We start from the raw sequence: 14,463 nt of genomic DNA, 5'->3' as shown, positions 1-14,463 counted from the left end.
GCACTAGGTGAATTTTGAGTGAGCTCAAATGAAGACAACCTTGGGAGTGGGTCTTCCAGGGAAACACCAGGCAAGTCAGATGATGACAGCTCTCTGGGAATGGTGGTTTTAAGGAGCTCCAACCCCATTTTGCCCCCTCCATTGGCTGCCAGCTGCTGGTTTTTCAAGGCTCATACAGAGCTTGGAAGTAGGCTGGAAACAGGAATAATGCAATTTAAAATGTCCTTGAGCTTGCCATTCTAACTGAGATTCAGCCACTTTTATGAATAAATGCTCCCCAGATTGCTACAAGCCTTTGGTTAGTTTTCAGAATTCTGAAAAAGTTGATTTTGACAGTTTTTCCAGTGTGTTCTCAGTGCTTTAATGGGTGAGAGAATTTTCAGAGATCCTTACTCTGTCATTTTTGCTGATGTCACCACTGTTTGCTTTTTACTTTGAAAATTAGATGTTTACAGATTTCATTTATGCAAATTAGTATTCTGAAAAAAGTCATTTTGGTGTTCTAGCACTGTTATAGTTACAGTGATTCTTTTTTACAAATGATTCTTTTTAACAGAATCTTACTAGAAATCAAGAAGCTGTTGCAAAAGAAGTGCGAGAAGATGTAGATGCCTATAGACGAAAAATGGATCTTGAAGAACACATGTTTCATAAACTGATAGAAACAGATCAAAATCAAAGCCAAAAAACTCAGAAGGTAAAAATATGGTAAATTTAGTATATACATAGAGGGAGATTTCCATCTGTCATCCTTTTAAGAGAATGAATTTGAAATTAAACTCTGGTAAGTTAGTTCATTTCTTTGCTTCAGTTGACACAGTTCCTAGAATCTTACACTGCTGTATTTTATTTACAGGGTGCTTACTTCATTGATAGTCATATACATGTATCTTTCATACCCTTTGAGAATTGTAGGACATATAAAAAAATATGAAGGAAATAGTAACTTTACAAAGTATATTATCCTACTGTGTTCTATTTCACAAATTGTCCCTGAGTGGATTAGATTGCAAAACATCAGGTTCCTGCCTGGTATGTAAGCCAGCACTTCCAAAACATTCTGTAGAATATTAATAACTATTATTCAGTGAAATGGGCAGTGGTCAATTAAGTATTGGAAGTGCTGTCTTAAAGCTAGGTTGTTTTCATGCAAAATTTGAGGATATTATACATTGTGAATCTTTAAGGAAATTTCCCAAACTTATTTTATAGAATTGCTTATGGAATACCCTTTTGAAATTGCTGACTTTATTGAATTGAAATAAAACTTGACATTTAAAAAAGAACTCTCTCTATTATCCCTTTAACAAAATGTACATGAGTATGTGTCCAGGCCTGGCCTTACTCCAAAAACTGGGAATAGTGAAAGATAGTGTCCTGTTCTACAACAGTCCTTACACTCCATTTCCCCAAAATATCCCATGGGTTTTTTTTCTTATAGGCTTTTGTCCAGTCTGTAAAAATGGGCTCTTCTGACTCCTTTTCAAAGGTTGAAAACATGGAAATTGTTGAGTCTGACCCATCTACTAGCTTAGAAGTTCTCAGCCTTGGCTGTACATTAGAATCAGTTGAAGAGCTTTTTAACAGTACCACTCTCCTGCTGCCCCAGAGATTGACTTAATTGATTTGTGGTGGGGCATGGATGGCAGTTTTTCTTGAACACCCCCATATGATTCTAATATGCAGCCCGAATTACTAACAACTGCCCTAGACACTTGAATGCATTGAATAGATATATCCTAATTTTATATAGTCTGACCTTGTTTCTGGAATTTACAACTTAGGTGATTGAAGAAAATTTGGCAAAAGCTGAACAAGCATGCCTGAATGCTGACTGGCAAATTCATACTTTACATAAACAAAAATGTGATGATCTACAACGAAATGAATGTTACCAGGAAGTAGCCAAACTCCTTCAGGAAAATAGAAGGAAAGAAATAGAGGTGTTAAATGCAATGATGGCGGAGGAAGCTAAGAAGGTAAGAAATAGTACATAGTCAAATGACAAAAGCATCAAACCAGATAATTTGTGCTGGAAAAGATCATTTAATTTTAATAGGTGTTTGTCAGAGACGTTGTCTTATGTTGATACTACCTAAAAATGATTAAACATCTTTTTCATTTACATTAGCGTTTTTCAACTTCTCAGCTTCCTGAATTTGTTCTGACTGGTTGGATAATACTACTACTTTAATTTCCCTAATTCTTAATACTTAAAATGTAAAAGATTTTGAATAGGTAGAAATTATATGTAGCTGCTATTAGCAAAATCTCAAATAACAGTGACTATAAACAGGATAGAAATGTTTTTCTTTTTCAAAAGAAGTCTGGAAGTAGGCACTCTCGGGTTAGTATCATGGCTTCAAGGTTATCAGGGAAATGGCCTCTTTTGACCTTTTTGCACTATTTCTTGGTATATGGTTTTCATTCTCAAGGATACCTTATCATCCAAGATGACTGCTAGAGTTCCAGCCATCCCATATATACCAGACAGCAGAAAAAAAAATAGAGCAGAAGTGCAAAATGTCCTACCTCCCAGCTGAACCAACTCCTTTTTAACATCTTTCCAGGAGTCCCATGTCATATTTCTAGCCACACATGGCTGCAGAGGATGCTGGGAAAAATTGGTGTTTTTAGCAGGGAGAATTATCATCCCAAATAACATCAAGATTCTATTCCTAAAGAAGAATCAGAGAATGGATTTTGAGGGGACAACTTAGAGTATATGTCACACATTTGTATCTTTTGGTTGATCCTCCCAACAACTCTGGCACCTATACTCTGTGGATATTATAACAGATACCATCGACTTTCCTGAGGACACTGAAGAGCTGGAGGGAGATCAGCATCTAGATAACTGGCTTTAGTTCTTTCCTCGTTCTGCTGCTGTATCATGTGTATTCTGAAAGCTGTTCTCACAAGATACTTCCTTCAAGTCACTATTCCAGGTTCATTTTCCTCCTACCCCATCCCAGTGGCATGAGGCCCTATCTTATAACCCTTTCATTCAAGGACAGGAAAGAAGGGCTTAGGGAAGGATGGGGGTGATGCCCAGAACACTGAAACTATTTTCCTAGGAAAATTTTGATTGATGCCCACATCTTCAAGGTAAGGATTGTTGACACTAGGGCAAGACTGTGTAAAATTAGGTGCCACTGTACTTTGGGTAAAGTTATACATTTGAGAGTAGACTGAGAACCATCGTAAGAGCTTTTCATGTTATGCAGAAATTCTTCTTTGTGTCTGATGTCCTGGGTTCTAAAGCTAACTTGACTACTGTGTGGCCTTGAAAAATTTCTGTCAGTCCCCTCATCAATAACACATATGGGATGGATCTCTGTGGTCCTTCCTGGCCCTCATATGTTGTGATTCTTTAGATTTTTTGTTATTTAATGCATTACTATTTCTATAACATATAAAAATTGTACCTGTGTTTCCATATAAAAGCTGTAGCATTTCTAGAACATTGACAAACTTTAATAGTTATACAGTATTTCAAATTTATTTTTTTAGTTACCCTATGAACTGATTTTAAGATTATTATTTTCTCATTTTATGGAGGAGGACATACGGGCTAAGCAAGATTACTTGACTTCCCTGTGTTCATCATGTATACCAGAGCTGGGCAAAGAACTCTTTCTCTGAATTTTGTAGACTTTATTATTAAGGCATAGCATTCAAGTTAAATAAAACACAATTGTCAGTAACACAAAACTAGCTTAATTCTCATAAAGATCTGAGATTTGAAACATATTGAAATGAATTATTTAAACAAAGGTTGGGACCTACATGTGTGTTTCGTGGCACTCTGAGCTACTGAGTGATATGAGAGCGTGCCTCTGCTTTCAAGGTTCTTCCTTACAAAGCAGGTGCACCATTTACCGTATCACCAAACAAACCCTATGTGCCATGGGAATATGAAGGAATGTGGAGTAGAATAAACAGAAGGGGTTCACTTCACTGTAAGAACTTGCATTACCACAATTCTTATGCAATCTTTGTTTTTTCTACTTTTTTGTATTTAGCGGAAGGAAGCTGAAGAAAAAGAGTTCTATTTGAGGTCAGAAAAGAAAGCTTCTGCTCTTTCAGATGCATCTAGAAAGTGTTTTTTACAGCAGGAGATAAGTGATGCTTTAGAGCATGCTGAAAATCCATACAATAAAGGTGAGTGTCCATGAATGCCTTTCTCTCTCTTCATGGTACTATTACAGAGTCATTCTTTTAAGATGGTCTATTATCATGAATAAATATTTGAGGTGTATTTTGGCACTTTTATTCAAACTGTTGCTCAGCTAAAAAGTAAACTAGTTAACCATTTTTTTGGTGGGAAAAGCAGGCTGAGGAGGTGGGAGTATTAAAAAAAAACAAAACAGCTCCAATCAAGAAAAAAGTTTCAACTGTCCTGTAGCACTTCATGGACCATGGCATCCCCTAATCTTCTAGAATGTGATTTATTCCAAACTGCCGTTTCTGGTTTATTTTAGTAAAAATTAATGCTTTGACAGTAGCTAGTCCTCAGAACAATGGTATGTTAAAGTATCACAAGGAAAATGTATAGGACCTAATCAAACATTAGGTTTTGGAACAAGGCTTACAGTGAGTGGCAACAACTGAAAAATCAAAACTACAATTTAAAATTCTAAAATAGAGTACAGAGACAGGTGGCTTTCATTTTACTATATTTTGTATCATTTCAGCCTTTTATAATGTATAAAAGAGCTTTATTTTAATATAATTCACCTATTCAGTTATTCGACTCAGTGTTATTATATTACCATATATTAAAAATGTTTTTTAAAAATTTTTTAAATATATTAAAAAAATATATTCACAGACTTATGCAGCCATCACTGCAAGCAATTTTAGAAAACCTTTGGCATCCCAAAGTAAACTCCCTACCCATTAGCAGTCACTCCTCCTCCCACCCCCCGACCTCCAGTTCCCCGAAACCATTAATCTATTTTCTGTATCTAAATTTGCCTTTTCAGGAAATTTTATATAGAAAGAATAATATATATGGTCTTTTGTGTCTGGCTTCTTTCACTTGACATAATATTTTGATGTTCAGTCATGCTGTAGCATGTATCAGTACTTTATTCTTTTTTATTGCAGAATAATACTCCATTGTATGGATATTCTGTATTTTCTTTATCTGTTAATCAGTTGCTGGACATTTGGGTTGCTTCCACTTTTTGGTTTTTATGAATAATGTAGCTACGTGCATTACTTTTTTTTTTAAAGATGACCAGTAAGGGGATCTTAACCTTTGACTTGGTATTGTCAGCACCACGCTCTCCCAAGTGAGCCACGGGCCAGCCCTGTGCATTACTTTTTTAATTCACAAGTTTAAAAAGTAAAAATATAGGTTAGATGCTATATTGCATTTCATGATGCCTACTTTGGAAACCCCTTATTACCTCTCATACTTGAGATTTAGCTGTCTCAATAATTTGAGTGCTTGGGGAAGTGGGAGTGGAATGTGACTCTGCACAAACTAAATATTTAAAATTGGCTTACAGAAGATACTAACCACTGGAGCTGTGTCTTCTGCTTAATCCTATCACACTTTACCCATTTTAGAAAGAAAAAAAGATCTTGAGGCTTTTAGAGAACCTATATATTTAGAAATAGAAGAAGGCAAGAAACTGCAAAAAGCTTCTTTCATCAGTTGTCTTCTACAGGTTGCCCCTTCTGCCTCCATGATGGCTTACCCCATGCAACCTAAATTGTTTCAACCCTCCTAAATTTCACCAATGAGAGATAATTTGGTTAATAAGTACCCAGTTTTCAAACGCCATATGTCTAAAGGTCTGTCAGTCAGTTCCTTAATCAGGGCGTATAAATTTAATCGGATTAAGTTAATCCTAAAACCAGGAGATGATCAGCTACAATTAAGAAAATGGCATTTTGATTAGAGGTGCTCAACATTGGTTTGTCCCTTAGGTAGGGTCTAGAAGGGAGGAACTGGTAAATGGGAGACAGGTGAGAACATGCCAGTGACAGATCATTTATTTAAAATTTTTGCCTAGTATCAAATCTTTACTAATAGTGGGCAGGTAGTTCTTATCTTCCAGAAAACAGAACCTTCTGGACAATATGAATGAGCCTTGCTGACTCTAAAATCCCCAGTTCAGAAACTTAAGTTGTAGCTGAATAGCCGTGAAGACATAAAATGGTATTTGTCCAAAGTTTTTAATGTACAAAGGATTTGAATGGACATTTATCCAAAGAAGATATATAGATGGCCAGTAGGCACATAAAAAGATGTTCAGCTGCATTAGTCATTACAGAAATGCAGATCGAAACCATGATGAGAAAAATTAAAAATAAAAAGAAACGACAAGATACCACGTCACACACACTAGGATGGCTGTAATCAAGAAGGCAAACAATAAGAAGTGTTGGCGAAGAGCAGAGTAATTAGAACAGTGCTGGTGGGAATGTGGAATGGTGTAGCCACTTTGGAAAACAGTTTGGCAGTTCCTCAAAAGGTTAAACATAGAATGACTATGTGACCTAACAATTCCACTCCTAAATATAAACCCTAAAGATAATCAAAAACATATGTTCATACAAAAACTTATCTGCAAATGTTCATGGCATCGTTATTTACAATAGTGAGAAAGTAGAAATATCCCAAATAGCCATCAAATTAGGAATGGATAAACAAAATGTAATGTATCCATACAATGGAATCTTTTTTTTTTTTTTTTCCTTTTTGTCTTTTTTCGTGTCCGGCAACGGATCGCAACCCTCAGTGTTGCGCCCGTACCGGACCGGGACCAGCAACGGGATCGCAACCCTTGGTGTTGCCCCCACACCTTACTCAGCCAGTGAGCGGGAACCGGTCTGTATGTGGGATCCGAACCCTCGGTGGGAGCACCACCGCACTCCCAAGCGGCGCACTGTAGCAGTGCGCCACCGGGCCGGCCCCATACAATGGAATCTTATTCAGCTTCAAAAAGGAATAAAGTTTCAATCATTGTTGAGTTGTAGAAGAAAAAAAGGAATGAAGTACTGATTCATGCTACAAAATGGACGAACCTTGAAAACCTTATAAGTTTAAGAAGCCAGACGTAAAAGGCCACATATTTTATGATTCTATTTATATGAAATGCCCAGAATTGGCAGATCTATAGAGATAGAAAGTAGGTTAGTGGTTGGGGGGCGGGGGGGGCAGGCAATGGGAGTGACTACTAATGGGCATGGGGTTTCTTTTGGGGGTGATGAAAATTTTCTAAAAATAGTGATGATGGTTGTATGACTCTGAATATACTAAAAACACTGAATTGCAGACTTTTAAATGGTGAATTTTATGGTATATGAATTATATCTCAATGAAACTGTTACTTAAATTAGTAAATGCTGTGGCCAGGAGGGGCCATTGGGCCAGGTTTCAAAATTACTGGGACTTAGGGCCGGCCCGTGGCTCACTTGTGAGAGTGCGGTGCTGATAACACCAAGGCCAAGAGTTTGGATCCTATATAGGGATGGCCGGTTAGCTCACTTGGGAGAGCGTGGTGCTGACAACACCAAGCCAAGGGTTACGATCCCCTTACCGGTCATCTTTTTTAAAAAAAGAAAAAAAAAAAAAACTATTGGGACTTGAAAAAGGAAAGGCTGAGAGAAATAGGGATGACACTTCAGATGGGGAGAATTTGATGATATGGTGCAGGAGCACCAAACTGGATGACAGAAGCACCGGGTCCTAGTCCTCGCTTTATGCTAAATGACAAGAATTTAAAGAAACTTGGCCAGAGTCACTAACCTGTGTACCTCAAGTTAATTTATTTAACCACTGCATTCATTCATTTGAGTTTATTCAGAAATGCTTAGTGGTCTTCATTTTCCTCATTTGTAAAATGAGATTATAGACTAGGTGATCTTTAATTTTGGTACAGTTCTAACATTATACCATTTTCTAACCACTTATGGTTTATGGGCCTCTGAGAATCTTCCCCAGAAACATGTACATACACATATACACATATAATTTTCCCTTATAATTTTTGTGAATTTACCAACAAAAAGCCTCCATGAACTCACTTGTTTGTGATAGAATTTGTTAAACATAATTAAACAATGAAAGAAAATTGCCTATCATGGCGATATGAGTTGGGCCAACTTGACTAGAGAGCTTATGTACAAGAATGGCTACAGATGTCATTGGGGGAGATAGGTGATAGGAACCTTAATGCCAGGCTGAAGAGTTGGGCCTCGTCCTGGTTGCCAGTGCTCCTAACCTGGCTGTACATCAGAATGACCTGTGGAAGACTAGTGTGGGGCTTGCCTCCTGGGCAAGAAACTCGGTGCCAAGGGTCAGGGAAGGAAGGGAATTTAGTTTGTACCCTTTTGTTCTTTTTGCATTTTGTGGTACATGTAATGCCAATTTAGTAAATGCTAACTTAAAATAATAAATAATCACCTTTAGGGTCTTAAAATATATACACTAGATGAAGAAAAAACAAAGCAAGTTGCAGTACAAAAAGTATAGGAACTTTCATTTTTTACTTTATTACTTATGTGTTCAAATTTGTTACAATTAGTATTTATTATTTTTTGTAAATTCATCTTATTTTTTAAAATACACATGTTCAGGACCTCACCAATGGTAATTTCATTTGGTAGAAAATAATTCTGTAAATCTAGGCTAAAAGCTAGGAAGCTAGATTTTTGTCTTAAAGTTTCACAAGTGAATCTGCTTGGCTAGTGTTTGAAACATTTCTGTAGGCAAAAAGGAACGAATTAGTAGTTTCAAAAGAGATAATATTTGCAACCTGGCCCTTTTGGAAGGTAAATTAAACAGCAGTGGGCAGGATGGATTTTGGAGGACAGATGAGAGACTGCAGGGTCTCAAATCTGGATGATCTGTGGAACCAGCATCTGAAATGTGACTCATCTGTGTGGCACTGCCACTGTGGTTATCCTACCTATGTCAGAACCCTTGCAGGCTGGCGATCTGGTTACCTTCTCCCATTTACTGCAAGTGTTTTATTTAAGTTTTTCCTTCTGTATATAAAGTAGTTAAATCTGCTTTTTCTTTTTGTGAGAAATGCCCTCATCTGTCCAATGCCAAAGGATGGACACGGAGACATGAGGTACAATAAAGTGAGACTTTAATTATGGCCTTGTAAGGTATGGGTGTCTGAAGGGCAGGCACATGGAAAAGGGTTATAGCAAGGAATTTATTCCTTAATAAGCAAGTCCTTCCCCCCTGGGATTTTTGCAACACATTTACCTTTAACTTTAAAATAAATGCTATTATCATTGCTAATATCAGAAAATTAAATACATTAACTTAAAATTTTCTTTTTAAGTTTCTTTAAATAGAAGAACAATGGAATGGGACGCCATGGAAGAGAATCTTATGGAGAAAGTGAGAAATCTTCGTAAGAGACTCACCGCTCAGGCCCGTAACAGATGTCAAACCCCTGGTCTCTTGGCTACCTAGAAGGCATGTCATCTTGAGATAGTCAAGAGAGGAAGACCTATTTTGCAATCAGTGACACTAATTTTTAGATTAGTTATTTTAAATTCCTACAAAGGTCAGCTTTTGTATAGAAAAATGTGTCCATAAAAAATTATGTGTTCTATTTAATTCCAGTACTTTTTAGCTTGTAAATAGCTTCTTATTTTTGCCAATAAATATTTTTTGGAAACTATTAAATCTGTGTTAAGCTTTCAGGTTACAACAACCAGCATAAACTTCAGTAATTTTAGTTGATGAGGCATTATTTTATTTATTTATTTAGGTGGCTGGCCAGTGCAGGGATGAACCCAGGACCTTGGTGTTATCAACACTGCGCTCTAACCAGCTGAGCTAACCGGCCAGCCCTATACGGGTTGCTTTAAAGATCAATGGAAAAATAAAGAACAGGAAACCATCTCAACAACTGTACAGGCAGGGCTATGGCAGAACCCAGCGGCAACTATAGAGCACTAACAGTGCGGACTGGCCGAAATTAGTCTCCCTGGCCCCCAGCAGCAGGGTCTCCTCCTTGCCAGTGACCCTACCATACTAACCTGGGCATCTCTGACTCTGCTCCTGCAGCTCCCCCTGGCTGCCGCTCCAGCATCTGACTGCTCTCCCCCTGCGCCTCGGCTCCACAGCAAGGCTGCTCGCCGCTTCCTGCACCTTCCTCTCCCCGTTTCTAAAGGGAGGGTAGCAATAGCTCATGGACTTGATGTGAAGATTAACTAAGATCACCTAGCGGTGTTGTTACACCAAGGTCAAGGGTTCAAATCCCCGTACTGGCCAGCCACCAAAAAAAATAAAAAGCACTAAATAAGATTGTATATAAAGTTCCTGGTCCTGTGCTTGACATAGAATAAGTGTGCAATACATAGTAGTAATTCTTTTTTCAGGGGTTATAAAGCATAATCTCATGTGAACCAAATACTTTCAGTAAGCAAAGTGCTCCCTTTTGTCCAAGAGGCAAGGTCCTAAAATAATATCCTGTCACCTATGCAAGGCATTAGTTTCCCAAGAGTAGTTTCCTCAGCCTCATTTTCCATACATTTTCAGGTGGTTATGAAACATGCCATCATGGGCCAGGCTGATGTGTGTTTGGCAACAGGAGTCAGGATATAAAATATAGAGAGTGTGATGGGAACTTTGGTAAAGTTCAGTGCTTGCTCACCTAAAAGCATTCAAATTCTAAAATACTGTGATTCTGCCAGCCAGAAGCAGCTGTGTACTGACAGGTTTTACCTCTATTTTAGGTCCGCTTTTACTAGAATTTACACCTACTCAGATTGGTTTTGCAACTACACATCTCACACACACAGACACACACACACACACACATAAACCTTTTATGTGTAGTATTACAATAGTTCATTTTTTTAAAGAAAGTTTCTGTTCATCCAGCACACACACACACAAACCTTTTATGTGTAGTATTACAATAGTTCATTTTTTTAAAGAAAGTTTCTGTTCATCCAGTGAAAGAGTTATGAGTACCCTCAACCAAATGAAGTTCTTTTTATCACATTCTTCCAGTTGTCATTTTTTTTTTTTTTTTTTTTTAAGATGACCGGTAAGGGGATCTTAACCCTTGACTTGGTGTTGTCAGCACCACGCTCAGCCAGTGAGCGAACCGGCCATCCCTATATAGGATGCAAACCTGTGGCCTTGGTGTTATCAGCACCGCACTCTCCCGAGTGAGCCACGGGCCGGCCCTTTTCCAGTTTTCTTTGAGCCTACGTTTCTCACTGCCTTAGCAGATTTCAGATACTTGGCTGAATCTCTTCAGTCACGTGTGCTTGGTTGGCATTTCAAAGGTTATTACATTTAATGAATATATAAAATACACTTCTGATTATCTCTTCCTGCTTCTTCACATTTAATCTTCAATCTTACCACATTTTCTTTATAATGTGATATCTCTGGGATTGAATGAGGGTTGAGCATGGCTAAAATTCTTTGCACACTGGCTACATTAAAAAAGTTTCTCCCCAGTATTCCCTTGAATTTGTAGAGCAGTCCCTGCAGGCCTTTTCCTATGTATCACATTCATAAAGTTTCTCTGGCACAAATTGTAAATAAAGTGTTGGCTAAATGTTGGACTTCCACTAAATCCCTCTCCACATTTGACTACAATTAGAGTTTCTTTCTGGTATCAATTCAATGGTATTAAATAAGTTATTAACTTGGTTAGAGACCTATTCACATTTATTTACCTTCATAGGGTTTTTCTGCAGTATGAATTCTCTGATGTTGAGCAATATTTGAGCATTTTCTAAAGGCCTTTCCACAGTGATTACATGTTGACCATTATAGCAGTTGTAGACCAGCAGGACTGCATAAAACTTAATTTATTAATATGGGAGCACTTATCAGAGATTCCGAATTTAATTTTTAATCTCATTGTGTCAGTCTGGGTTCAATCATGAAACAAACCATGTAATAATTTGAACAGGGCAAGTTTAAAGATTTATTAAACTATGATAGGGGAGCAACTATAATGATGTAGAGAGAACTCTAAAAGGTACCTAGGACTCGGGGAGCACTCAAGGAAGGACAGACTTGGAAGGGAAGCCCCTCCCTCCACAAGGCTCAGGTTCAAATCTCATCAGAGAAGGTGTGGTTGCAGGATACTGGAGAGGTTCTCAGGTTGTCCAGGCCAGAGCTAGTCCACGTCCTCTGACAGCAGGGCACAGGCAGTCCAAGGCTGGTGGATGAAAGTGCATAGGGAGTCAGGGTGTCAGGGCCCCGCTTGTCCATCAGGAGGGCCACAGGATGACCCTCTGGCACAGGCAAACCAAGGCTGGTAGGCAGGTGTACTGCTGGCATGAGACCTAAACATGCCAGTGTCTGTGTTGGGATGACAATAGAAAAGTGGTCATCAGTCCGGAGCCGTGAAGTCACAAAGAGATTGTGTGCTCTGGGCTAAGCTGGGGCAGAGCACCACTGGATGTTCCCCGTGCACACACGCAGCTGATGGGCCATGAAGCAGGAACAGGAATAAGCAGAACATAGCTCATTGGAGCTAGAAAGAGAAGCCCCATTCCTCCTGCAATGCCCCTTCAGCACCCTCTACTGACAGTTTAAAGTGTGTGACATCGTGCACACTGTAAAGGAGAAATGCTCGAAGAGTACGAACCATTATTGCAGAGCAGGTACTGAAGAGCAAATTTGGAGCTGAGAGGCAATAAATCGATAACTGGCACACACACAATTGGAAGTGACTGTACAGATTACTTGGTTGGTTGACAGAAAGTGCACTCAGTGTTGCCCTCTATTTAATGAGATTGAGGTACCAGAATTTCCCTGGCACAAAGTAGATGATGGTATCCAAAGGCATAGAAGATAGGAATGTAGGAGTGGGTTGATTACATGGCCTCCTCACCTCCCAGCTATATGCTTTGGGCCCAAAAGACACTTCCTTCATTAAAACACTGAGGGAAGGGAGCATCTGCAAACTCGAAAAGCCCTGTGGCAGCTCTCCTCTGAAGGCCACGTGTGATGGTGAGAGATGCCACCATGGATATGCTCCCTGGTTTCAGTGGGAGAATGGGATTCCATGGTAGTGGAGGCCAAGTGGCAGCATTTAACTACTAAAGACAACCATTTACAGTAGAGGGCAGCAGGGAAGTAGTAATATTAAGGAATTTTTGGCTATTGATAATTGATTACACTGTCCATAGAGTGAACTAGATAGGCAGCCTAATAAAACATTGTTTGATATATGTAAAAGGAAGAACTCCAGACTTGGTGGCTAAAAACCTGACCTGAGTCACTGTGATGGAGAGTCATGCCAGTCACCCAGTTTCTACACCTAAGGTCATTCCCAGATCCACAGTGTCTTGATTGAAGGGGCGGCTGGGTCTTCTTGAGGAAGGACCCTGCAGCAGTGCCACTTATACAAGTACATGCTATGTGTTCTTTAAGCCTTCCCCGTAGGGACCTGTTGCCATTTACTTGAATGATTGTGTACTAGGGAGAAGAAAACACGGAGACTTTACAGGGATTACTAGACGTGGGCTCTGAATTGACACTAATTACTGTGGCCCACCAGTGAAAGTCAGGGCTAATGGTGGTCAGGTGATGAAAGGAGTCTTAGGCAAAATTTGAATTACAGTGGGCGAATAAGGCCGTGAAACCAACCTGTGGTTATTTCCGAGTACCTGAATATATATAATAAACATACACCACAAATGGCAGAATCTCCACATTGGCGCCAAGTGAAAGCCCTGGAAGGTCCTCCCTACCAGGATAGTAAACCAAAAGTTTTATCGCAATTGTCCCTGCGGGAATTGCAGAGATTAGAGCCACCATCAAAAAGCTGAAGGACGAAAGACTGGTTTTAGCTATCGCATTTCAACTTAATCTGCTATTTGACCTGTGCAAATGGAGATGGATCTTTGAGAATGATGGATTATCAGGAACCGAACAGGTGAGTGCAGCACCTGTTTCGGATGCAGTCTCACACAGCCCCTGGCCTGTGCTAGGCCCCAGCAGCTGCCTGCACGACCTCCCTGAGACCCCTCTCCCCAGACCCTCTCACAACCAGCCACTCCCCAGCTCCCCAGCTCCCAAGCCCAAAGCCCTCACGATGGTGTTCAGTGCCCTCCACTGTCTGGCTTCTCATCACATGCTGCCCACCTCCCCGCAGGCCCCCTAGACCCACCCTCCCCTGGTGCCACGTGGCAAGAATCAGCCTCTCCCAGCCGCCCCACGTGTCCCCTGCCGAGTCTCTAGTGCCTCCATTGGACGGCCCTGTACTCAACCGCGCCCGCAGCGCCCTGATGGCCTGTGAGCACCCGGGGCTTGTCCCTGCAACGGCCAGTGCTCAAAGGCAAGGGCAGGGTCCTCGGTGGAAGGGTGGGGTGAGGCTCGAGGCCCTGACACGTGCCCTGTTCTGGGTACCGTCGACCGCAGGGCAAGGGCAGAGTTCTCTCGGACCTGCTCACCGGTCCCTGGCCCACAGGACGTAGGGAGGTCTACGCCCCGTCCCCCGT

At 40.0% G+C, this 14,463-nt stretch overlaps 1 protein-coding gene across 1 annotated transcript in view; it reads left to right on the top strand.

Annotated features, from left to right (window-relative positions):
* Positions 1-9,667, top strand: part of TBC1D31 (TBC1 domain family, member 31) — a 64,154-nt gene extending 54,487 nt beyond the window's left edge. Inside the window, exons 18-21 of the mRNA XM_008579595.1 lie at positions 557-697; positions 1,785-1,979; positions 4,026-4,164; positions 9,318-9,667. Of these exons, the coding sequence (XP_008577817.1) occupies positions 557-697; positions 1,785-1,979; positions 4,026-4,164; positions 9,318-9,451 (609 nt within the window). The 3' untranslated portion in view covers positions 9,452-9,667. The remainder of the gene's footprint in view (positions 1-556; positions 698-1,784; positions 1,980-4,025; positions 4,165-9,317) is intronic.
* Positions 9,668-14,463: the final 4,796 nt, after the last annotated feature.

The sequence above is a fragment of the Galeopterus variegatus genome, unplaced genomic scaffold, assembly GCF_000696425.1.
Source record: "Galeopterus variegatus unplaced genomic scaffold, G_variegatus-3.0.2 Scaffold1919, whole genome shotgun sequence".
Taxonomy (NCBI): domain Eukaryota; kingdom Metazoa; phylum Chordata; class Mammalia; order Dermoptera; family Cynocephalidae; genus Galeopterus; species Galeopterus variegatus.
The sequence above is the reverse complement of the archived record's forward strand: the minus strand, read 5'-3'. Positions and strand labels throughout refer to the sequence as shown.